This window comes from Ahaetulla prasina, chromosome 4, assembly GCF_028640845.1.
Source record: "Ahaetulla prasina isolate Xishuangbanna chromosome 4, ASM2864084v1, whole genome shotgun sequence".
In the NCBI taxonomy this organism is placed as follows: domain Eukaryota; kingdom Metazoa; phylum Chordata; class Lepidosauria; order Squamata; family Colubridae; genus Ahaetulla; species Ahaetulla prasina.
In genome coordinates, this window is record NC_080542.1 from 146,219,314 (window position 1) to 146,245,185 (window position 25,872).

General features: G+C 41.1%; 1 protein-coding gene across 2 annotated transcripts in view; it reads right to left on the minus strand.

Annotated features, from left to right (window-relative positions):
• CCDC13 (coiled-coil domain containing 13) overlaps positions 1 to 25,872 on the minus strand; it is a 62,130-nt gene that overhangs the window by 25,197 nt on the left and 11,061 nt on the right. For both annotated transcript variants that reach the window (XM_058179949.1, XM_058179948.1), the window contains exons 2-6: positions 9,822 to 9,954; positions 8,334 to 8,563; positions 7,203 to 7,351; positions 6,163 to 6,305; positions 4,171 to 4,245 (exon numbers count right to left, since the gene is read on the minus strand). In XM_058179949.1, the coding sequence (XP_058035932.1) occupies positions 4,171 to 4,245; positions 6,163 to 6,305; positions 7,203 to 7,351; positions 8,334 to 8,557 (591 nt within the window). In that variant the 5' untranslated portion in view covers positions 8,558 to 8,563; positions 9,822 to 9,954. The remainder of the gene's footprint in view (positions 1 to 4,170; positions 4,246 to 6,162; positions 6,306 to 7,202; positions 7,352 to 8,333; positions 8,564 to 9,821; positions 9,955 to 25,872) is intronic.

Consider the following 25,872-nt stretch of genomic DNA (forward strand, 5'->3'; position numbering starts at 1 on the left):
ATACCATCAATCCAGACATTCTTCTAACTAAGCTAAACCAGCTACAGGTACCGGAACAGACTTGTAAGTGGATCACAAGCTTCCTAACAAACAGGAAGCAGCAGGTGAAGCTAAGCAAGATCACATCAAATACCTGTACAATTAGCACAGGGCCCCCAAGGCTGTGTGCTCTCCCACTCTCTTCTCTGTATACCAATGACTGCATCTCCAATGATCCATCTGTTAAGCTACTGAAGTTCGCAGATGACACAACAGTGATTGGTCTCATTCGAGACAATGACGAATCCGCATACAGACGAGAGGTCGAACGACTAGCCTTGTGGTGCAACCAAAACAATCTGGAACTGAACACACTCAAAACCGTAGAAATGGTGGTAGACTTTAGGAAAAAACCTTCCATACTTCCACCTCTTACAATACTTGACAACACAGTATCAACAGTAGAAACCTTCAAATTTCTGGGTTCTATCATATCGCAAGATCTCAAATGGACAGCTAACATCAAAACATCATTAAAAAGGACAACAAAGAATGTTCTTTCTGCCAACTCAGTAAGCTCAAACTGCCCAAGGAGCTGCTGATTCAGTTCTACAGAGGAATTATTGAGTCTGTCATTTGCACCTCTATAACTGTCTGGTTCGGTTCTGCAACCCAACAAGAAAACACAGACTTCAGAGGATAATTAGAATTGCAGAAAAATAATTGCTACCAACCTGCCTTCCATTGAGGACCTGTATACTGCACGAATCAAGAAGAGGGCCGTGAAAATATTTACAGACCCCTCGCATCCTGGACATAAACTGTTTCAACTCCTACCCTCAAAACGACGCTATAGAGCACTGCACACCAGAACAACTAGACACAAGAACAGTTTTTTCCCGAAGGCCATCACTCTGCTAAACAAATAATTCCATCAACACTGTCGAACTATTTACTGAATCTGCACTACTATTAATCTTCTCATAGTTCCCATCACCAATCTCTTTCCATTTATGACTGTATGACTATAACTTGTTGCTGGCAATCCTTATGATTTATATTGATATATTGACCATCAATTGTGTTGTAAATGTTGTACCTTGATGAAGGTATCTTTTCTTTTATGTACACTGAGAGCATATGCACCAAGACAAATTCCTTGTGTGTCCAATCACACTTGGCCAATAAAAATTCTATTCTATTCTATTCTAAACTCATGCCTACTGCTTCAGTGACTCCATCCAGCCACCTCATTCTCTGTCGTCCCCTTCTTCTTTTGCCCTCAATCTTTCCCAGCATTAGGCTCTTCTCCGGTGAGTCCTTCCTTCTCATTAGGTGGCCAAAGTATTTCAGTTTCATCTTCAGGATCTGGCCTTCTAAAGAGCAGTCAGGGGTGAACCAAACGACTAGCAACAAGTGGCAGCCAGACTACATTGAAGAATTGGTAGTTAAGGCAGCCAGGCATCTTTGTAGAATTCCTGATTCTCTAAATACATGGCAGCAGATAAACAAAACGGATTTTACTTCTGACCTAGGTTTCAATCTTTTGGTCAACTGTGAACAGGATCCATACCCAGCATGATGTCTGCCAGTGTTCTGACCTAGGCTTAGAAATTAAACAGCACGAATTTAATGCCGACAAACCTCTTTACTTCAACTTCCTGATCTCCGGACCTTTCACCACGAGCTAAAGACCTTTCTGTTCCATCGTGCAGGGCTGGCTTAATGAAGTTTTTTATTGGGGTTTTAATATAGTTTTATTATAATTCTTTCAGCCTTTAATTTAATTAGTTCTTAGATGCTTTTTTAACTTTTTGATTTGTACTTTTTACCATGGCTGTAAACCACCCTGAGTCCTTCGGGAGAAGGGCGGTATATAAATTAAAGAAATAGAAATAGAAAAATAGAATAGGGCTATAGATTACTGTCATTTACAGTCCGCAAGGCTTGATAAACAGTCTTTCAGAGGAAGGTTATCAACACCCACCTATTTCACATGGAACGCTGCCAGAGAGCTAATTTCCAGATGCAGGGCGAGGCCAAACTTGGCACTGAGTCACAAACAGAACTTTCGCTTCTCTTTTATGTCTTATTTATTTATTTATTTATTTGATTTTTATACCGCCCTTCTCCCGAAGGACTCAGGGCGGTGTACAGGCAGAATAAAACGAACAATACAAAATACAATTAAAACGGAATTTAAAAAACTTATTTAAATTAGCCTGAAAATTTAAAAATTTACCATACACTAAAACCCCATTTAAAATTAATAAAATTTAACATTTAAAATTCAATTTAAGCCAGCCCCGCGCGGATAAAAAGGTGTGTCTTCAGTTCGCGGCGGAAAGTCCGAAGGTCAGGTATTTGGCGTAAACCTGGGGGAAGCTCGTTCCAGAGTGTGGGAGCCCCCCAGAGAAGGCCCTTCCCCTGGGGGCCGCCAGCCAACATTGTTTGGTGGACGGCACCCTGAGAAGTCCCTCTCTGTGAGAGCGTACGGGTCGGTGGGAGGCATGTGGTAACAGCAGGCGGTCCCGTAAGTACCCAGGCCCTAAGCCATGGAGGGGAGGGGCCAGTCATCTCCAAGCCTTACTCCCAAGTCGACCCTGTTTCTTTAATTGTTCCTGTCTCTTGGCAGCTCTGTGCATGCGCACACTGGGGACAGGCTCACGCTGTTCTTCTGCCTTGTTGATGTCAGTCTCCGGAGACTCTGGAGGCAGCAAAGAACTGCCGGATGGCCTTGGTCCCCTCTCTGCCTCTGACTTAGAGCCTTCTCCAGACTCCAGGACTGGCCCATGTTCCTTCCCAACCTCCTCACTGTCCAAATCTGCTGCCAGCTCTGCTGGCTGCTGGCGGGCCACAACAGCCAGGACTTATTGTTTAAGTGGGGCCTTATCTCTACCCCTCAGTGTGACTGTGGTGCTCCTCGACAAAATATCCACCACATTGTGTCCGAATGTCCATCCAGAGCTTACACCGGCCCAATGTCTGATTTTTTTCAACATAGACCACCCTGTCCTTGAATGGCTGGGTGGACCAGACACTAACATTTGGAAAGACTTGTAAGTCCATGTATTTGCCATACGCTAAATAAATAAATACTGATGATGTTATCTAGTTGGGTTATGAAACACCTGCAATAAACCAACCAAGCTCAGAAAGCACCAAGAGCCTTCTCCTCCTCCTCCCCCTCCCCTTCCTCCTTCGTTCTTTCTAAAACTTTTATTTTATTTTATTTATTTATTTGTCAATCATATATAAGATAACAGATAAAAGTATAAACACTCATGAAAAGAGTAATATAAAAGGAATATTATGGCAGGGACGGAAGGCACGCGGGTGCACTTATGCACGCCCCTTACAGACCTTTTAGGAATGGGGTGAAGGTCAACAGTAGACAGTTTAAGCTTAAAGTTTTGGGGGTTTGGGGAAGAAACTACAGAGTCAGGTAGTGCATTCCAGGCATTGACCACTCTGTTACTGGTCATACTTTCTGCAATCAAGCTTGGAATGGTTTACTTTTTGTATCTATTGTCTGCTCGTGTATTGTTGTGGTTGAAGCTGAAGTAGTCATTGACAGGTAGGATGTTGTGGTAGATAATTTTATGTACTATGCTTAGGTCAGATTGAAGTCTGCGTAGTTCTAAGTTGCCTAAGCCCAAAATTTGGAGTCTGATGGCATATGGTATTTTATTGCGAGCAGAGGAGTGGAGGACTCTTCTCGTGAAATATCTCTGGACCCTCTCACTTGTGTTTATGTCCGATAGGCAGTGCGGGTTCAGACAGATGAGCTGTGTTCAAGAATTGGTCTAGCAAATGTTTTGTATGCTCTAGTTAGCAGTACAATATTACCGGAGAAGAAGCTACGCAAGATTAGGTTAACAACTCTTAGTGCCTTTTTGGCAATGTTGCTACAGTGAGCTCTAGCACTTAAATCTTTAGACATGAGTACTCAAAGTCCATCTAATTTGTATAATAAAGTATATTAAAAAAAACCGGTTTGTCTCCCCAAGCTCCCCTCACCATTTCGCACTGATGAAAGGACTAACAATTAAATCAATTAGTTAAATTTAATTAATTAAATTAATTAATTAGATCATTTAAACACAGTCATTCCGTGAAAGATAAACAGAGCAAAGGCTAAATTGAGAAAATGTATCTTAAAAGAATAATTTTTTGGAGTTTAACTCTTACCATAGTGCCGTCTAGCTTTTTACGAAAAGCTGGGCTGTCACCGTGGGATTGCAACTTAGCAGTTGATATTTGCAGCTGGAAAAATCAGACAGATATAGCTATGTACAAACTGCTAAATGAAGACAGGCAGACTACAGAATAACAGAGTTGGAATGGACCTTGGAGGTCATCTAGCTCAATCCCCTCTGCTCAAATAGAAGGTTATGCCATTCCAGAAAAATGACTATCCAATCTCTTCTTAAAAACCTCCAGTGATGGAGCAAGCACAACTACTAAAGGCAATTGAAAACAAAAATATATCACACCAATAGTTTGGTTATGGTAGCCCTCAACCAACTCACCCCAGGAGAACTAAAACGAAGCAATTGTCACAAAGATAAAACCTTAAAATGGGGTGGAAATCTCTTTTAGAAACAATTGTTGATTGGGGTCACAACTGCAAAGCAAAAAGATTAGGGTAATCTGATTTACATGTAGTCCTTGACTTATAACATTCATTTAGTGACTGTTTGAAGTCACAATGCCACTGAAAAAAAAGGACTTACGATGGTTTTTCACACTTACAACCATTGCACCATGGCCATGTGATCAAAATTCAAATTCTGGGGAACTGATTCATATTTATGACGGTCGCAATGTCCCAGGGTCACGTGATCCCCTTTTGTGACCTTCTGACAAGCAAAGTCAACGGGGGAAGCCAGATCGACTCAACAACCCCTTTGCTAACTTAACAACTGCAGTGATTCACTTAGCAGCTGTGGCGAAAAATAGAAAAAAACCCACTTAACAACTGTCTTGCTTAGCAACAGAAATTTTGGGCTCAATTTTGGTCATAAACCAAAATACTGTGGATTGTCAACTACAGTATATGGTTACGATTTGCTTATAGTTAGTATGTTTTTATTGGTTAGATTAAAGTTAAACCCTAGAATATGTTTTTTCCAGTATTGGTTGCTAACATTTTAGAGGTTTTTAAGATATTGATATTATTTCCTTAATTTAATCTAATCCAGGCTAGAAAACAGGAGGCAGTGATTTCTAGTCCCGTCTTAGGCATCAAAGCCGGCTCAATGGATCAATCACTCTCTCTTAGAATAGCCAACCTTACAAAGTTATTATTGTAGGGAAAATAGGAGGAGAAAGATTATGTTTGCCACCTTGAATTATTTATAAAAATAATGATGGGAGATTAGATACATAGACAGATAGACAGACGGACAGAGAGACAGATAGATAGATAGACAGATACCAGTAGATAGATAGAGATGATAGATGATAGAGGTAGAGGTAGATAGATAGAGATATAAAACATTTTTAGAGATAGGTAAAACATATTTATATTTAAAGCCTGAACTAAGATGAATACCAAATTAATTTAATTAAATAAATAGATGAACAAATAAATAAAGTGTCACTATTTAACTTTTCTATTTCCTTCACCTTTATGTAAATTTGTGTTTTATTGTTTTTCTGAAACTTAATAAAACTATTTTTAAAGGGTTGGGGTAGTTTGCTTAGTGATTGTTATTATTATTATTATTATTACATTTTTATCACACTCTTTTGGATGGATAAATGGATGGATAGAAGGATGGATGGATGTTAACACAAGGTGGTGAACATACCTAAACAGCTTTCCTCCTATTATCTTCCCTGCAACAACAGCCCTGTGAGGTATATTGGTCCCAACTCAGCTGGCTTTCGTGCCCAAAAGGGACTAGAACTCCCAGTCTCCTGGTGATTGGCCCAAGTCACCCAGCTGGCTTTCATGCCCAAAGGAGACTAGAACTCCCTGTCTCCTGGTGATTGGCCCGAAGTCACCCAGCTGGCTTTCATGCCCAAAGGAGACTAGAACTCCCAGTCTCCTGGTGATTGGCCCAAGTCACCCAGCTGGCTTTCATGCCCAAAGGAGACTAGAACTCCCTGTCTCATAGTGACTGGCCTTAAGCCATGACATTATCAGAGTCTTGTGCTAACAGAGTGAAGCCTCACATCTTTTTCCAGTTGTTTGATCCGGTTGTTCAACTGTTTTGTTCTGGTTTTCTCCCTTTCCATTTCAGCCGTCACGTGCCGGTTCTGCTTGGCCAGTTCCACAATTTTAGAAGCTGCAACATCCCCCGATAAACCAGCAGTCCCTAAAATCAAAAAAAGAAAGTAAAGTAAAGAAAAGAAAATGGTACCTGAAAAGAAGGAAATGGGTATCTCCAGAGTTATATTTACAGTTCAGGGTTGACCTGAGGGGTCCTCAGTGCTCTCTTGAGCTTTGTTATTTTCTCGCACACATTTCATGACCCAACTAGGGAACATTGTCACTGCCAAAAGGGAGTGGGATTTGCAGAGAGGAGGAGGAGGAGGAGGAGGAGGAGGAGGGGGAGGAGAATGCAATTTATATATGTATTATTTATTTGTTTTATCCCACCATTATTACTTTTTTTAAGTAATTCATGGCGGCAAACATACATACTCCTTGTTCCTCCTATTTTTTTCCCCAACAACAACCCTGTGAAGTGGGTTGGACTGAGAGAGTGATTTGCCCAAAATTTCCCGGCTGGCTTTCATGTCTAAGGTGGGGCTAAAACTCATAGTTTTCTGGTGCTTGGCCCAAAGTCACCCAGCCAGCTTTTATGACTAAGGCTGAACTAGAATTCACCATCCCCTGGTTTTCAGGCCAGCACTTTCACTTCCATATTAAACTAGCTCAGTTTCCCACCTTCTGTGATCATTGTTCTCCTTTACATTAGGAAAAAAACAAATCTAACATTTTGCTGGACCAATCTACACTTTGATGAAGTTTCTAAAACCGTTCCTTACTAAGGTCCTTGAAAGAAGGAAGGAAGGAAGGAAGGAAGGAAGGAAGGAAGGAAGGAAGGAAGGAAGGAAGGAAGGAAGGAAGGAAAAAAGGAAGGAAAAGCAAGCAAGCAAGTATTCTGGGAGACTTGGTGGTCTGTACCATAATCTCCAGAAAAAGAGAATTGCAGAAGCAATCGAGAGGGGGGGGGGGGGAAAATAATTTAATCCAGCTTTTTGCTCACCCAGTAGAGCCAGCCGCTCCTCCTCAATCTTTTTATGAAGTTGCTTTATTTCCAAATCTCTTTCCTTCAAGAGTTTGTACAACCGACCGTTCTCATCCACCAGCTCACGGAGTTGGTTCTGCAGCTGCTCGTTTTCATTTTCCAGCAATCTAGAAGAGAAACAGGGAGCTTGATCTAGTCTGTGGTTGCAATCCATCCCCAGAGGGGCCTCTGGTGGCTCAACGGACTAAGTCTGTATGTTATTAACAGCAGCTGCTTGCAATTACAGCAGGTTGAAGTCCCACTAGGTCCAAGATTGACTCAGCCTTCCATCCTTTATAAAGGTAGGTAAAATGAGGACCCAGATTGTTGGGGGCAATAAGTTGACTTTGTATATAATATACAAATGGATGAAGACTATTGCTAACATAGTGTAAGCCGCCCTGAGTCTTCGGAGAAGGGCGGGATATAAATGCAAATTAAAAAAAAAAAGAGTGGAAGGGCCGAGGATCAGAAAAAAGAAATGAAGGAATTTGGGCGGCATAGAATTCTGCATTTCTTCCCCTTTAATTAGTCCTTGATTTATGACCACAACTGAGCCCAAAACATCCATTGCTGAGTGAAACAGTTGTTAAATGAGTTTTGCCTCATTTTATGACCTTTCATGCCGCCGTTAAGTAAACCACTGCAGTCACATGGTTGTTCAGCAAACCTGGTTTCTCCATTGACTTTGCCAGTCAGAAGGTCATAAAAGGGGATCATGTGACCCCGGGACACTGCAACCATCATAAATCCATCCCAGTTGCCAAGCATCCAACTTTGGATCATGTGACCACAGGGTTGCTGCAATGGTCATAAGTCGCTTTGGTCAGTACCGTTGTAACTTTGAAAGGTCACTAGAACAAACTTTGGTAAGTTGAGGAATAACTGTTGTCTTTGACTTACGACCATAACGGAGTCCGGAATTTCCATTATGAAGGTCGTAAGTCGAGGCACCCATGCAAGCCACTTGATTTTACAACATTTTCGTGGCAAGTCGTTAAGCGACTGCAATGGATTTTTTTTTCATAGGAAACCAGAATGAAATGCTGGTTTCCTTCCAAAAGCATCGTTAATCCCAGTCATGTGAATTCAAGCAGGTTGCCCCCTTACTTTGTCCCAATGTCTGAATCGGACGTCTCGGGTGCCAAAAGCGATAAGCTGAGAGCGTCTGGCATCCCGAAGGCCTTGTCTTGGTTCTCTTTGTTGTCCAGTTTTAGGCTGTGTTGAATTTCCTTTTTCTTCTCCATCAGATTTTTCATCCTTTGCTGCTGCTGCTCCTGGAGAGCCTTAAACTGCATTTTTAGGTTTTCGTTGACAGCTTCGTCAGCCTCCATTGCGACCTTCGAAAAGGGAAATCAAATTAAGATGCCCAAAGAGCTAGTTTCTCTTTCAGAAAAAAAAAAATCACCCAAATTTATAGGGCAAAGCAACAGCAGTGGTTTTCAGCCTTAAGAACTTTAAGATGGACTTCAACTCCCAGAATTCCCCAGCCGGCATCTCTCTGAGCTTGGTTGTTTTCTTGAACCCCTCCATCCATCCATTCTTCTGCCTCTATTATAGTATTCATCCCTCTACCTGTCCATCCATTTACCTATTATCTTTTTCTCATCTATTTATCTATCCATCCATCCATCCCCCGTCTCTCTCTCTCTCTGTGTGTCTGCCTCTCTCTCTATGTACACACACACACACATACACACACGTATATATATTCTATCTACATGTGTCTATTTCTGTCCTTCTCTCTCTTTCTATCATCTATCATTCTCTCTATATCTCTATTATCTACCTTCATCTCTCTATCCATCTTCTGTCCTCTCTCTCTCTATACTCTCTCTCTTTGCCTCTCAATCTCAATTAATCTCTTTATTTCTCTCTCTCTATCATTATTTCTCTCATCTATCTATCTATCTATCTATCTATCTATCTATCTATCTATCTATCTATCTATCCATCCATCCATCCTCCTGTGTCTATCTCTCTCTCTATAATCTACAATCAATTTATCTATCTTTCTATGTCATCTTTCTGTCCACCCATCCATCCATCCACCCCCCTATCTCTCTCTCTCTCTCTCTCTGTCTATGTATACACACAAACACACACACACACATGTATATATATTCTATCTACACGTATCTATTTCTGTCCTTCTCTCTCTTTCTATCATCTATCATTCTCTCTATCTCTCTATTATCTACCTTCATCTCTCTATCCATCCTTCTGTCCTCTCTCTCTATATACTCTCTCTCTCTCTTTGCCTCTCAATCTCAATTAATCTCATTTTCTCTCTATCTGTATCATTATTTCTCTCATCTATCTATCTATCTATCTATCTATCTATCTATCTATCTATCTATCTATCTATCTATCTATCTATCTATCTATCTATCCTTCTGTGTCATCTGTCTCTGCCTCTCTGTCTCTATAATCTACAATCAATTTATCTATCTTTCTATGTCATCTATCTGTCCACCCACCTGCCCATCCATCCATCTCTCTCTCTCTCTCCCCCTCTCCCCACCCCATCTCTTTCTCTCTCTCTTTCTCCCAAGATTCCCAAGGCCAGCTGGGGCCGCCCCACTATTGTGGGCTTACCTTTCTCAGACCCGCTCAAGGCACTCCGAAACAGAAAGTTGGTTAATTGGCTCCTTTTCCGCCTGGCTCCAACTTCGCTTTGACATCCCGAGATCTTCACGCCTTCAATACTTGGGGAGAGCTTGGCAAAGACCTGCGGGGGGGCGGGGGGGAGGGAAGGGCGGCGGGAGGGGAGGTTAGAAAACGGAGTTTAAACTTTCTTTGCAACTTGGAGAGGCTCAGAGAGGATCCAAAGGGGGGGGGAAAGGACATTGGATTTACTCCCCACGCCAGAACCCCCCAAGGGGGTGTGCAGAAAGCCCCCCTCCCACTTTGCCCCCTGCAGCAGCCCCACTCACCCACCGCCGCCTCCGGGTCCGGCGCCCTCCTCCTTTGGCCGGACAGCCCCGGGGCGGAGCAGCTCCCCGGCTAAGGCGCTGCGGAGGCAGGGCGCGTTGTTATGGACGCGGTCGCCACGGCAACCGTCGCCAGGGAGAAGCCCGGGCTAGCCTCCAAGACAGATGATGCTGCTGCTGTTCAAAGACCGGGGGATGGACGCGGTGCGGGTGGGGGGGAGAGTGGGCGTCCCTGGGGCCGCGCAGGGAGCAAGAGAGGCAAAGCAGCCCCGTTTCTCCAAATCTGGAACAGGGATCCCCTAGATCAGGGGTCTCCAACCTTGGCAACTTTAAGACTTGTGGACTTCAACGTTGGAGAGCCCTGCTCCAGTTGGAATGCCACCCCAGATGGGGCTAATCTCAGCTCCCAGAATTCTCTGCCAGTGAGGGTCCGGGATTTTGGGATAGTTTTTTTTTTGTTGTTTACATTTATATCCCGCCCTTCTCCGAAGACTCAGGGCGGCTTACAGTGTATAAGGCAATAGTCTCATTCTATTTGTATATTTACAAAGTCAACTTATTGCCCCCCCAACAATCTGGGTCCTCATTTTACCTACCTTATAAAGGATGGAAGGCTGAGTCAACCTTGGGCTGGTGGGACTTGAACCTGCAGTAATTGCAGGCAGCTGTGTTTTAATAACAGGCTTCTTACAGCCTGAGCCACACCGCAGCTCAGTTGGAGGGAGGGCTGAGTCTCAACAGAGGGACAGGCCTGAGCCGACTTTGCAAAGCTAAGTTTAGGTTAGACTAGGGGGAAGACCACTGAACGAATGGTTGGTGTCTTGTTTTTTTACTGTTGTACTGCTTTTTTAAAATAGTTTTTGATTTTTTTCATTGTAATATACGTTATATGTTTTCAATTGTGAGCCGCCCAGAGACATTTGCTGAGATTTGCAGCTATAGAAATTGGAAGGAAGGGAGGGAGGGAGGGAGGGAGGGAGGAGGAAAGGAAGGAAGGAAGGGAGGGAGAGAGGGAGAGAGGATGGAACAAAGGAGGAGGGAGGAAGGAGATAGAAGGGAAGGAGAAGAAATAGGAGAAGGAAGGAAGGGAGGAAGGAAGGAAGGATAGAAGGGAGGGAGGAGGGAAGGAAGGAGGAAAGGAAGGAAGGGAGGGTAGAAGGGAGGAAGAGAGGGAGGGAGGGAGAGAGAAGGAGGGAGAAGGGAAGAAAGGAGGTGTAGGAGGATGAGAGGGAGGGAGGGAGGAGATAGAAGGGAAGGAGAAGAAGTAGGAGAAGGAAGGAAGGAAGGAAGGAAGGAAGAAAGAAAGAAAGAAAGAATGAATATACAGCTAGATAGGTACAGCTAGATAGATAGATTATGGCCATCTATCAATATGGCCATTATTAGCTTAATTTACAGGATATTTTCTCATTTGGGACCAGATCAGTAAATGATTGGAAAGATAGAAACTTCAGGTTTTTAATCATTTCACTCGTGGCTTTCAGGGTCAAATTAGAAGTTTTCAGAATGTTTAAGAACAGGAAGTCCTCAACTTAAGACCCAATGTTTCTGTTGCTAAGCAAGACAGTGCTGAAGTGAGTTTGGCCCCATTTTTCTTGCCACAGTTGTTAAATGAATCCCTGTGCAGTTGTTAAATTAGTAACATGGTTGTAAAGTGAATTGGGCTGTCCTATTGACTTTGCTCATCAGGAGGTTGCAAAAAGGGATCACGTGACCCTGGGATACTACAACTGTCATAAATACATGCCAGTAGCCCACACTCTTGAATTTTGATCACATGACCACAGGAAGGCTGCAATGTGAAAAACGGGCATAAGTCACTTTTTTCATCACCAATCTAAATTACCTGCAAACATTATGGAGTTTATGGAGATTTATAGAGGATCTTAGAAATATTGCAGGGATTTCTCTTATTTGTTTTTAATCAAAGCTGCAGAAAAGACCTTTAAATTTCTGCCCTATCCAGTCTCCAGTAAACAAGTTGATGTATTTAGTCCTGCCTTAGATACAAAATGCTAAACCACTTCCAAAAATGTTGCCCTTAAAATTGCAGGGACCTCAGGCAGTTGCCAAAACTCAAAACTGACGGGAAAAAAAATCTACTTTTTGCAATTACTGTACATTAAATACAGGCTAAAAATGAGTCTTAAGGTGTGTAATTACATTAAAAAAGCAAAATGAGGAGTGATCTGTATTTAATCCATGGCTGGCCATTTTAAAAAATATTGTTAATGGATTTAAGAAACAAAAATAAAAACATTGAGATAGTGATGATGCCATGATACAATAGAGATAAAATTCATGCTTGAGCAAGGGGTTGGACTAGAAGACCTCCAAGGTCCCTTTCAATCCTATCCTGTCCTGTCCTGTCTGGTTTGGTTCTGCAACCCAACAAGACAGACACAGACTTCAGAGGATCATTAGAACTGCAGAAAAAACAATGGCTACCAACCTGCCTTCCATTGAGGACCTGTATACTGCACGAGTCAAAAAGAGGGCTGTGAAAATATTTACAGACCCCCCTCGAATCCTGGACATAAACTGTTTCAACTCCTACCCTCAAAAACAAAGCTATAGGGCACTGCACACCAGAACAATTAGACACAAGAGCAGTTTTTCCCCAAACGCCATCACTCTGCTAAACAAATAATTCCCTCAACAATATCAAACTATTTATTAAGTCTGCACTACTATTCAACTTCTCATCGTTCCCATCACCCATCTCCTTCTACTTTTGACTGTATGAATGTAATTTTGTTGCTTGTATCCTTACAATTTATATTGATATTGATTGTTTCCTGACTGCTTATTTCTACCCTATGACTATCATTAAGTGTTGCACCTTATGATTCTTGATGAAGGTATATTTTCTTTTCTGTACACTGAGAAGATATCCACCAAGACAAATTCCTTGTGTGTCCAATCACACCTGGCCAATAAAACATTCTGTTCTGTTCTGTTCTGTTCTGTTCTGTCGTGTCCTATCCTATCCTATTCTATCCTATCCTATCCTATCCTATCCTATCCTATCCTATCCCATTCCATTCTATTCAACTCTACGCTTCTCTACCCTACCCTACCATTACCCTACCCTACTCCACCTTACCTCACATTCTACATAAAGGCAGATTCAATTTTATCACTAAAAAAATTGCCTGGAGCGCTATCAGTTGAATAACATCAATAAATAAATAAATAAACTTCCTTGGGGTTATTATGATTGCTCACTAGTGATTAGATTAATTAAAGATTAGATTAAATTAATATTTTAGTGAAGTTGCTTTGTATTTCAACAAAGTATTTAATGTTGTGAAATCAGTTCAGGCTTCTTTACTGGCAGGGTTAGGGCTAATTAATGCTGTTAAGTTTAGCTCCATTTTGCAACCTTTCTTGCCACAGTTGTTAAGTAAGTCATTGCAGCTGTTAAGTTACTAACATGGTTGTTAAATGAATCTGGCTTCCCCATTGACTTTGCCTATCAGAAGGTCGCAAAAGTGGATCACATGACCCTGGGACACTGTGACCGTCATAAGTATGAGTCAGGTGCCAAGCTTCTAAATTTTGATCACATGACCCTAGGGATGCGGCAACGGTCGTAAGTGTGAAAAATGGTCATCAGTCACTTTTTTCAGTGCCACGACAACTTTGAATGGTCACTAAATGAACTGTTGTAAGTCAAGGACTACCTGTATCTTGAATTGAATTGAATTGAATTGAATTGAATTGAATGGGCATTACCTTACAGATGACCCCCCACCCTGTCAAAGACCTTCATATCAAATGACCTAAGTGCCAAAGCCCACTGCAATTACACAGCAAAAAAGACTCTAAGAGTTGTAAACCTAATTTTACGCAGCTTCTTTTCCAAAAACTCTACACTACTAACCAGAGCATACAAAACATTTGCTAGACCAATTCTAGAATACAGCTCACCTGTCTGGAACCCATACCACATTTCTGACATCAATACAATTGAACTCGTCCAGAAATATTTTACAAGAAGAGTTCTCCGCTCCTCTGAAAACAACAAAATACCTTACACCACCACACTTAAAATCCTGGGATTAGAAAACTTAGAACTCCGCCGACTCCGACAAGACCTGAGTTTAACACACAGAATCATCTATTGCAATGTCCTTCCTGTTAAAGACTACTTCAGCTTCAATCACAACAATACAAGAGCAAACAATAGATTTAAGCTTAATGTTAACCGCTTCAATCTTGATTGCAGAAAATATGACTTCAGTAACAGAGCTGTTAATGCTTGAAACTCACTACCTGACTCTGTGGTCTCTTCCCAAAATCCCCAAAGCTTCAACCGAAAACTGTCTACCATTGACCTCACCCCATTCCTAAGAGGTCTGTAAGGGGCGTGCATAAGAGCACAAGCATGCCTTCAGTTCCTGTCCTATTGTCCGTTTTCATTATATCAAATTAATATAGTTGTTGCATACTTTTGCTCATATATATATGTTTTTCTTTTATGATGTGTTGTTGTTTTATATCAATGTTTACGTATACTGTTGTGACAAATAAAAAAAAAATTATGTCCTTATTGTAATTCTCTCAAACATGGACAGAAGTATTCAACAATAAAAAACCCCACCAGATTATAGATACTCCTCAGTTGCAACTATTTAGTGAATTTACAACAGCATTGTAAAAAAGGGACTTACGACCATTTTTCACACTTATGACCGCAGTCATGTGAACAAAATTTGAACACTTGGAAACTGGGTCATATTTATCCTGCCTGTGGTGTCTTGAGGTTATTTGATCCCTGTTTGTGACCTTCTGCCAAGCAAATTCAACGGGCAAGCCAGATTCACTTAACAACCTTATGACTCACTTAACAACTGCAGGGATTCCCTTAACAACTGTGATAAGAAAAATCACGAAAGGATGCAACACTCAGTTAATAACTGCACAGAAATGGAATTTTGGACTCAGTTGTGGGTCATAAATTGAGGACTCCCTGTACTTCAACGCAGTGCGTGCCAAAAGGAGGCATGGGAAGTAGAACAGTGCGTGGGGGAGGGGTGATCAGCTGTGGCGCGCGTTCGTCGGAGCCTTTTTTTAAATTTCTTTTAAAGCAATTTTTTAACAATTTTTTTTCAGGCGAATAGGTAGTAAAAAAAATGCTTTAAAAATCTAAAAAAAGAGGTTCCGATGATCGCGCGGCTTAGCTGTGATCGTCAGAGCCTTTTTTTATTAACCTTTTAAAAGCATTTTTTTTCAGCTGTGATCGTCAGAGCCTTTTTTTAACCTTTTAAAAGCATTTTTTTTGTTTTACAACCTATTCCTACTATTTGGGTGGGGAAAAGCAAGCGAGCTGGAAAGAAGAGGCAAGCGGCACCAAGAGCCACCATCGCTACCGGATCGGCCGATCCAGCCCGAACCAGGAGCATTTTACCCCTGCTTCAAAGCCCAAAAGAGGGAGAAATGGCAGATTTGCAATTTTGTTGATTTTTGCCTCAGAAATGTCCTTTTTTATTACTTTGGTGCCTGGGGGAGTGTGATGTGGGGGGAAAACCATGGTTTCTCCTCACATGGATTAAAAGCTACCATAGGGAGGCCATTTTGTCAATGCTTCCCCTTCAGGAAGAGACAAAATGGCGATGCTGAAGAGATGATTTACGGCCTTCCGTGACCGAGACAAAATGGCATCGATTTGGCTTGACAGTAGCCAAGAAAATGGTGGTCTCTTTTCCCCACCAGGCGCCTTAGCCCCCTTTTTAAGCTTTTATTTCTCCTCAGCGAAAAGAAAAATGAATGAAACCGAAGTCGACCCTCTAAGAAGGTTATTTCCCGGCCTGACAAAACAAGATGGCGGACCTAAAGACAACCGAGGGGCCTTTTGAGGAAATATAGGCAAACCATTATCCGAAATATTAAATGTGGGAAGCATGAATCTTTGTGGCATTAAAAATATTACTTCATTTTCAACACCAATCTCGCTCTGGAATGGAGATCAACGCTTCACGCTACGTTGCCTCAAATTCCTTGAAGGAAAAGCAGGAGATTAAAGTTAATTCAAGAGCAAAGAAATCATTAAAAATAAAGAGATTTACTTAATCTCTTTAATAAAGGGCAGAGAACAACTGGAGCAGATCATAAAATGTCAAAAACCTATTTAAGGCTCGGATGGGAGACCACCAGAAGATCTCAGAATGGGGAAATTTTAAAAAATATTCCCAAAGAAAACAGTGCCATATTCTTTCCGTATCATTAGCATGACAAAAAAAAAATTAATTGCTTTTATCTGTTCCTCAAGGAAAAAGTGATATGAAATACGGAAGAACAGTCTTCAGTGCTGCAGAGCCTACTCTCTCTATATATATTTTATATTTTATTTTTTTATTTATTTGTCAAACACAACAGTATATATAAGTATAAGCATGAAATAACCATACAAATTGAATACAACCAAAGGGAACATTAGAACATATTCTTATGCCCTAATGTTCCCTTGATTCCTAATCAATGTCCTAATGTTTTAATTATTAATTAATTAATTATTAATTAATTATTAATTAATGTCCTAATGTTCCAGGGATTCTTAGTTTATCAGATTGGGAAAAACCTATAAAAAGGCAGAGCTGCAGAGCTCTAAAAGCAGGGACATCTTTTTTTTAAAAAAAAAAATCTGCATTTTTGAGGATTTTCGGTTGCAACAGTCCATGGAAAAATCTTCTTTTTGCAATTCTTTTTTGAGGATTGCAGTAAAGTCTCAGTTAGAATTTCAAATGGCCATTAATTAAGTGAAGATAAGTTGAGGACTACCTGCAATTTTCAGAATAACAATAACAGCAACAACAACAACACCCTGCAGATGAACCAAGAATGGTAGTGTTGCCTGTTTATATTGCAACCTCCAACCTTGCAATAAAACAGTAAGTAGGCTGAAATTCTTCTGTTGCGAGAGATTTGGGCTGAGAGGGGAGAAAAAACGTGATGGCTGTAGAACCAGCTTTGCAACTTCTCTAAATTCACTGATACGGAAACATCCCTTGGCTGCTGGCACAATCTGCTATCTCCTATCAGCTGAGAAAAGGCACACCTTAAGTTCACTTCTATGTCTTCAGATAATTTCTTTCTTTCTTCCTTTCTTTCTTTCTCTCTCTCTCTCTCTCCTCCCCTTACTTCCTTCCTTCCTCTTTTTCTTTCATTCAATCTCTCCCTCCTTCCTTTCTTTTTTCCATCCTTCCCACCTTTCTTTCTTCCTTTTCTTTCTCCCTCTCTCCCTCCCTCTCCCTGCTTCCTTCTTTCCTCTCTTTCCCTCCCTCCTTCTCCTTGCTCCTGTAGGAAGTTAGCACCCACCCCTCTCCTAGAAAAATATTTTAGGAGATATTAAAAGGGCAGAATATTTCCCCTAAAAGGGAGGCAGAAATTCAGCCCCCCCCCCTCCACACATTTGGTCAATGGGCCATTAAGCCCTGGGTCAGCCTATTCTACATAAGAAAGATCTACCTCCTTCAGGAAGAGGAATAGTAGGAATTGCCCAAAGCCCTTTCATTACATCATCACCCAGCAAGGCTCAACCAAGCCTGGGACTCAAAAACACAACCCACCTGGTTTTCTAAAGATTTCTCCCTTAACAGTTTGTTTAGTGACTATTCAAAGTTTCAATGGCCTGAAACATTTTTCACACTTACAATCATTGAAATATCCCCATGGTCACATGATCAAAATACAAATCCTTGGCAACTGATTCGCATTTGTGACGTTGCAGTATCCTGGGGTCATGTGATCGCCTTTGAAGACTATCTGACAAGCAAAGTTAACCCTGACTCACTTAAGAACCATCTTAGTAACTTACTACAGTGATTCGCTTTAACAACTGCAGCAAAAAAAAAGGTGGTAAAATGGGGCAAAGTTCACTTAATCTCACTTAGCAACAGAAAATTTGGGGTCAACAGCAGTCGTAAGTTGAGGACTACCTGCATTGGAAGTATTACAAAGACCCCACAGTTCCAGCCAATTTTTAATTTTAAATTTTTTAAATTTTTTAAATCTTTTGAATTTTAATAATTTTAATTGGGGTATTTTATTTATGGGTCAAATTCGACGGTTTTAATTTTCGGCCATTTATAGAATATGTTATTTTAACTGTTGTTTTGATTTGTATATTGTATTGTTTTAATCTGGCTGTACACCGCCCTGAGTCCTTCGGGAGAAGGGCGGTATAAAAATCTAAATAATAAATAAATAAATAAATAAATAATAAATAATAAGATAAATAGACAAGGTTGAAATGTTTGTCCTCTATTAACCCTAGGTCATTGACCTACATGATCGCTGTCGCAGCAGCTGCATGGAGAAACTACAAGCCACGCCAAACTTGGAAAGGTGAGTCTTTTGTTCTTGGAAATTAGCGTGGGGTTGTGGTTTCACACACCACCTTTTTTTTTTTTGCCATTTTTTTTATTTTTTTTTACAAGCATAATAAAAAAGAATCATTATGAACAAATTATGGGTCAGGTACATCTTTAAACGTATCAAGTGTCACCTAAATACCATCTTTGAAGTGGAACTTTAGAACCTAGAATCATAGGGCTGGAAGGGACCTCAGAGGTCTTATAGTCCAGCCCCCTGTCAAAGCAGGAAGTCTAAACCTTCACGTAGCTCCCGCGTAACACCGCTCCTGCGCAGACTGCACTGGCTACCTGTGGTCTTTCGGGTGCACTTTAAGGTTTTGGTCACTATCTTTAAAGCGCTCCATGGCTTAGGGCCTGAGTACTTACGGGACCGCCTACTGTTACCGCACGCCTCTCACCGACCCGTACGCTCACACAGAGAGGGACTTCTCAGGGTGCCGTCCGCCAAACAATGTCGGCTGGCGGCTCCCAGGGGAAGATCCTTCTCTGTGGGGGCTCTTACCCTCTGGAACGAACTTCCCCCTGGTTTACGCCAAATACCTGACCTTCGGACCTTTCGCCGCGAATTGAAAACACATCTATTTATTTGTCAAACACAACAGTATATATAAGTATAAGCATGAAATAACCATACAAATTGAATACAACCAAAGGGAACATTAGAACATATTCTTATGTCCTAATGTTCCCTTGATTCCTAATCAATGACCTAATGTTTTAATTATTAATTAATTATTTAATTATTAATTAATTATTTATTAATTAATGTCCTAATGTTCCAGTGATTCTTAGTTTATCAGATTGGGAAAAACTATAAAAAGGCAGAGCTGCAGAGCTCTAAAAGCAGGGACATTTTAAAAAAAAAAATCTGCATTTTTGAGGATTTTCGGATGCAACAGCCCATGGAAAAATCTTCTTTTTGCAATTCTTTTTTGAGGATTGCAGTAAAGTCTCAGTTAGAATTTCAAATGGCCATTAATTAAGTGAAGATAAGTTGAGGACTACCTGCAATTTTCAGAATAACAATAACAGCAACAACAACACCCTGCAGATGAACCAAGAATGGTAGTGCTTCTTGCAAGCACACTTCACAGGTGTTGCCTGTTTATATTGCAACCTCCAACCTTGCAATAAAACAGTAAGTAGGCTGAAATTCTTCTGTTGCGAGAGATTTGGGCTGAGATGGGAGAAAAAACGTGATGGCTGTAGAACCAGCTTTGCAACTTCTCTAAATTCACTGATATGGAAACATCCCTCGGCTGCTGGCACAAACTGCTATCTCCTATCAGCTGAGAAAAAGCACACCTTAAGTTCACTTCTATGTCTTCAGATAATTTCTTTCTTTCTTCCTTTCTTTCTCTCACTCTCTCTGTCTCTCTCCTTCCTTCCTCTTTTCTTTCATTCAATCTCTCCCTCCTTCCTTTCTTTTTTCCATCCTTCCCACCTTTCTTCCTTCCTTTTCTTTCTCCCTCTCTCCCTCCCTCTCCCTGCTTCCTTCTTTCCTCTCTTTCCCTCCCTCCTTCTCCTTGCTCCTGTAGGAAGTTAGCACCCACCCCTCTCCTAGAAAAATATTTTAGGAGATATTAAAAGGGCAGAATATTTCCCCTAAAAGGGAGGCAGAAATTCAGCCCCCCCCACACACACACATTTGGTCAATGGGCCATTAAGCCCTGGGTCAGCCTATTCTACATAAGAAAGATCTACCTCCTTCAGGCAGAGGCATAGTAGGAATTGCCCAAAGCCCTTTCATTACATCATCACCCAGCAAGGCTCAACCAAGCCTGGGACTCAAAAACACAACCCACCTGGTTTTCTAAAGATTTCTCCCTTAACAGTTTGTTTAGTGACTATTCGAAGTTTCAATGGCCTGAAACATTTTTCACACTTACAATCATTGAAATATCCCCATGGTCACATGATCAAAATACAAATCCTTGGCAACTGATTCGCATTTGTGACGTTGCAGTATCCTGGGGTCATGTGATCGCCTTTGAAGACTATCTGACAAGCAAAGTTAACCCTGACTCACTTAAGAACCGTCTTAGTAACTTACTACAGTGATTCGCTTTAACAACTGCAGCAAAAAAAAGGTGGTAAAATGGGGCAAAGTTCACTTAATCTCACTTAGCAACAGAAAATTTGGGGTCAACAGCAGTCGTAAGTTGAGGACTACCTGCATTGGAAGTATTACAAAGACCCCACAATTCCAGCCAATTTTTAATTTTAAATTTTTAAAATTTTTTAAATCTTTTGAATTTTAATAATTTTAATTGGGGTATTTTATTTATGGGTCAAATTCGACGGTTTTAATTTGTATATTGTATTGTTTTAATCTGGCTGTACACCGCCCTGAGTCTTTCGGGAGAAGGGCGGTATAAAAATCTAAATAATAAATAAATAAATAAATAAATAATAAATAAATAATAAGATAAATAGACAAGGTTGAAATGTTTGTCCTCTATTAACCCTAGGTCATTGACCTACATGATCGCTGTCGCAGCAGCTGCATGGAGAAACTACAAGCCACGCCAAACTTGGAAAGGTGAGTCTTTTGTTCTTGGAAATTAGCGTGGGGTTGTGGTTTCACACACCACCTTTTTTTTTTTTGCCTTTTTTTTTTATTTATTTTTTACAAGCATAATAAAAAAGAATCATTATGAACAAATTATGGGTCAGGTACATCTTTAAACGTATCAAGTGTCACCTAAATACCATCTTTGAAGTGGAACTTTAGAACCTAGAATCATAGGGCTGGAAGGGACCTCAGAGGTCTTATAGTCCAACCCCCTGTCAAAGCAGGAAGTCTAAACCTTCACGTAGCTCCCGCGTAACACCGCTCCTGCGCACACTGCACTGGCTACCTGTGGTCTTTCGGGTGCACTTTAAGGTTTTGGTCACTATCTTTAAAGCGCTCCATGGCTTAGGGCCTGGGTACTTACGGGACCGCCTACTGTTACCTCATGCCTCTCACCGACCCGTACGCTCACACAGAGAGGGACTTCTCAGGGTGCCGTCCGCCAAACAATGTCGGCTGGCGGCTCCCAGGGGAAGATCCTTCTCTGTGGGGGCTCTTACCCTCTGGAACGAACTTCCCCCTGGTTTACGCCAAATACCTGACCTTCGGACCTTTCGCCGCGAATTGAAAACACATCTATTTATTCGTGCGGGGCTGGCTTAAATTTTATTGGGTTTTTATTGGGTTTTTAAATTTTTATTATGAATTTTAATGGGTTTTTTAGTTTAATATGTTTTAAAATTTTAGGCCAATGGTGTAATAAGTTTTTTAATTCGGGTTTTAATTGTATATTGTATTGTTTGCATTATTTTGGCTGTACACCGCCCTGAGTCCTTCGGGAGAAGGGCGGTATAAAAATCGAATAAATAATAATAATAATAATAATAATAATAATCCTGGTCAAATGGTTGAAAACAGTTATTGAAAACTATTATTGAAAACTTCCAAGTGATTGTGTACCCATAACCATTCCACTGATTAATTGTTCTCAATCAGAATAGAGCTGGAAGGGACCCTTGAGGCCTTCTAGTGCAACCCTCTGCTCAAGCAGGAGAGACTATACCATTTCAGGCAATCTCTGCTTAAAAACCTCAAGTGTCGGAGTGCCCACAATTTCTATAGGCATTCCACTGATTAATTGTCCTCACTATCAGGAATTCCTCCTTAGTTCCAGGTTGCTTCTCTCCTTGATTGCTTTCCATCCGTTGCTTCTTATCCTTCTCTTCGTTAGACTTGCCATACCCAATTCCTGCAACGGTTCTACATGTTTTAGCCTTCAGCTAAAGAAGGGCAGAACAGGATTCCAACTGTGGCCTCACTAGAGATTTTCCCATGATCTTGATTTTATCCTTCTGTTAATGCAGCCGAGGATTGTTGCAACACACACTATCAATAGTTTGCAATCACTCTATATAATTTTATTTTTCAAAAGGAAGAAAGAAGGGGATCAACCTATTCGCCAAGACAGGATAAGAAGCAATGGGTGGAAACTAATCAAGGAGAGAAACAACCTAGAACTAAGGACAAATTTTCTGACAGTTAGAACAATTAATCAGTGGAACGACTTGCCTGCAGAAGTTGTGAATGCTCCAGCACTGGAGGTTTTGAAGAAAAAACTGGACAACCATTTGTCTGGAACGATATCAGGTTTCCTGCAAAGGATTTTGTGACAAACACATTTCTTACTGCCTATGCTTTGGTGGTTCACAATCAATTTGTGGCCTGTTATGCAGAAAACCGCACGTGCTAATCACAAGCTCAAATAATAACAATGCTCATCTTTACTTTACCTCAAGTTTTCTGCAAAAGAGTGTGGTGATTACCTTTTAAAAAAGCATTATTAAGTCCTATGCTCCTACTGACAATGTCAACTGCACTGAAAATAATACTAATTTTAGTGAGGCAGGTTAGTCAAGATAACTCTGTGGGAAACTAAATACAACCCACAAATTTCGTTCCTAGTACACACATTGTTTTAAAGCATTTGGGAGACATACCCAAAGGTACATCAGTGTATTTAACACTCACTGTCTTGTCTCCTTTTGGTCACCTTGGAAAAATGCAAACCACTTGTTTCTGCTCCCACAGATACAATTCAAATAGCCTGGTCTGATCCCCAAATTACAAATGAATTTACTATGCAATCTCAGGAAAACGTACTATTTACACTATTCATGGTCCAGGTTACGGAAGTGTAGTACAGGCAGTCCTTGAATTACACCCACTCATTTAGTGACTGTTTGAAGTTACCACAGCACTGAAAAAAGTGAATGAAGGCCATTTTTTACGCTTACGACCGTCATAGCATCCCCGTGGTCACATGATCAAAATTCACACGCTTGGCAACTGACTCGTATTTATGACGGTTGCAGTGTCCCGGGTGGGGTGTGTGTGCCATGTGATCCCCATTTTGTGACCGACTGACCAGCAAAGTCAAGGGGGAAGCCAGGTTCCCTTCACAGCCAAGTGACTAACTTAACAACTGCAGTGGCTCACTTAACAACTGTGGCAAGAAAAGTCGTGAAATGGAGCAAAACTCACTTAACAAATGTCTCACTTAATCAACAGAAATTTTGGGCTCAGTTGTGGAGTTAAGGCAAGGGCTACCTGTAATACCATCTGGCAGGTATGTACAATTGCGTTGAGCAAGAGGTTAACTACATAACTTTCAACTCTGTGATTAATGGATTTCCAACAATTTCTCCTTGACAGAAGATTTAATGGTTTAAAGATTGCTCAGCAAATACCACAGTTGAGCAAGCATTCACATCTCAGTTGCCATGCTTATGAGCTCACGGTAATGGATAATTATCTCACTGTGTATTATTAAAACACATTGTTCTATATCTAACGAGGGCACCAGCAATGCCCAGTATTGTTTTCCTTGAGGTTTTCTGTGATTTGAAGAAATATACAGGTAGACTTACGACCCCAATAGAGCCCAGCATTTCCTTCACTAAGTGAGACAGTCGTTAAGGGAGCTTTGCCCCATTTTGCATCCTTTCTTGTCACAGCTGTTGCGTGTATCGCTCCAGTGGCTAAGTTATTAACAGGGTTTTTTAAGTGAATCTGGCTTCCCCATTGACTTTGCTTGTCAGGTGGTTGCTAGAGAATCACATGACCCCTGTCATAATATGAGTCAGTTGCCAAGCGTGTGAATTTTGGTCACATGACCATGGGGATGCTGCAATGTTCATAAGTTTGAAAAACAGTCATAAGTCACTTTATTTTCACTGCCATTGTAACTTCGAATGGTCACTAAACAGACTGTTGTAAGTCGAGGACTACCAGTATCAATAGCTCTGAGTGCAGTGTAGCACAGTGATACCTGATAGTAGAGCTAGTTCTCAACATGACCGCAACTGAGCCCAAATTTTCTGTTTTGAAACAAGACACTCATTAATGAGTTTTATGACTTTTCTGGCCACAATTGTTAAGTGAATCACTGCAGTTGTTAAATCAGTCACACAGTTGTTAAATGAATCTGGGCTTCCCCATTGACTTTGCTTGTCAGGCAGTCGCTAAGAGGAATCACGTGACTCCATGTCACTGCAACCGTCATAAATACGAGCCAGTTGCCAAGCGTCTGAATTTTGATCACCTGGCCATGGGGATGGCTGCAATAGTTGTAAGTGTGAAAAATGGTCATAAGTCATTTTTAGGCGCCATTGTAACTTTCAATGGTCACTAAGTGTCTTTACACAAAAGGAAAAAATCCAACCTATCAAAAACAGCACCACAAAAAACAGATTAGGAACACAAGTTAAAAATAGGGAAAAAAATGGTAAGTGAACATCTGTCTACCCTAGATGAGTTCAAATTACCAGGACCGGATGGATTACACTCCAGGGTTCTGAAGGAACTGGCAGACGTGCTCTCAGAACCATTGAACTATATCTTTCAAAGATCCTGAGCACAGGGGAGCTGCCAGAGGACTGGAAAAGAGCTGATGTAGTTCCCATCTTCAAAAAAGGAGGAAAAAAAAACCAGATCCAGGAAACTACAGACCTATCAGCCTGACCTCAATACCAGGGAAGATTCTGGAAAAGATAATCAAGCAACGAATCACTGAACACCTAGAAGCAAACAAAGTAATAACCAAAAGCCAACATGGGTTTGTCAAAAATAGATCATGCCAGACTAATCTTATTGCACTCTTTGACAAAGTGACAAAATTAGTGGACCAGAGAAATGCTGTCGATATAATTTACTTGGACTTCAGTAAAGCATTTGATAAAGTAGACCATAACCTTCCACTAGATAAAGTAGAAAAATGTGGGTTAGACAGCACCACCACTAGATGGATTCGTAACTGGCTGACCAACTGCACTCAACATGTAATCCTCAATGGAACTATATCCACATGGAGGGAAGTATGCAGTGGAGTACCCCAAGGCTCTGTTTTAGGCCCAGTACTCTTCAACATCTTCATCAATGACTTGGACGAGAGAATAGATGGGGAACTCATCAAATTTGCAGATGACACCAAGCTGGCAGGAATAGCTAACACTCCAAAAGATAGGCTCGATACAGAAAGATCTTGAGAGACTTGGACATTGGGCACTATCTAACAAAATGAAATTCAACAGTGAAAAAAGTAAGGTTCTACATTTAGGCAAAAAAAAACCAAAATGCACATGTACCGGATATGTGGTACCTTGCTCAAGGGTAGTAACTGTGAGAGGGATCTTGGAGTCCTAGTGGACAACCATTTAGATATGAGCCAGCCGTGTGCAGCAGCTGCCAAAAAAGCCAACACAGTTCTGGGCTGCATAAACAGAGGGATAGAATCAAGATCACGTGAAGTGTTAATACCACTTTAT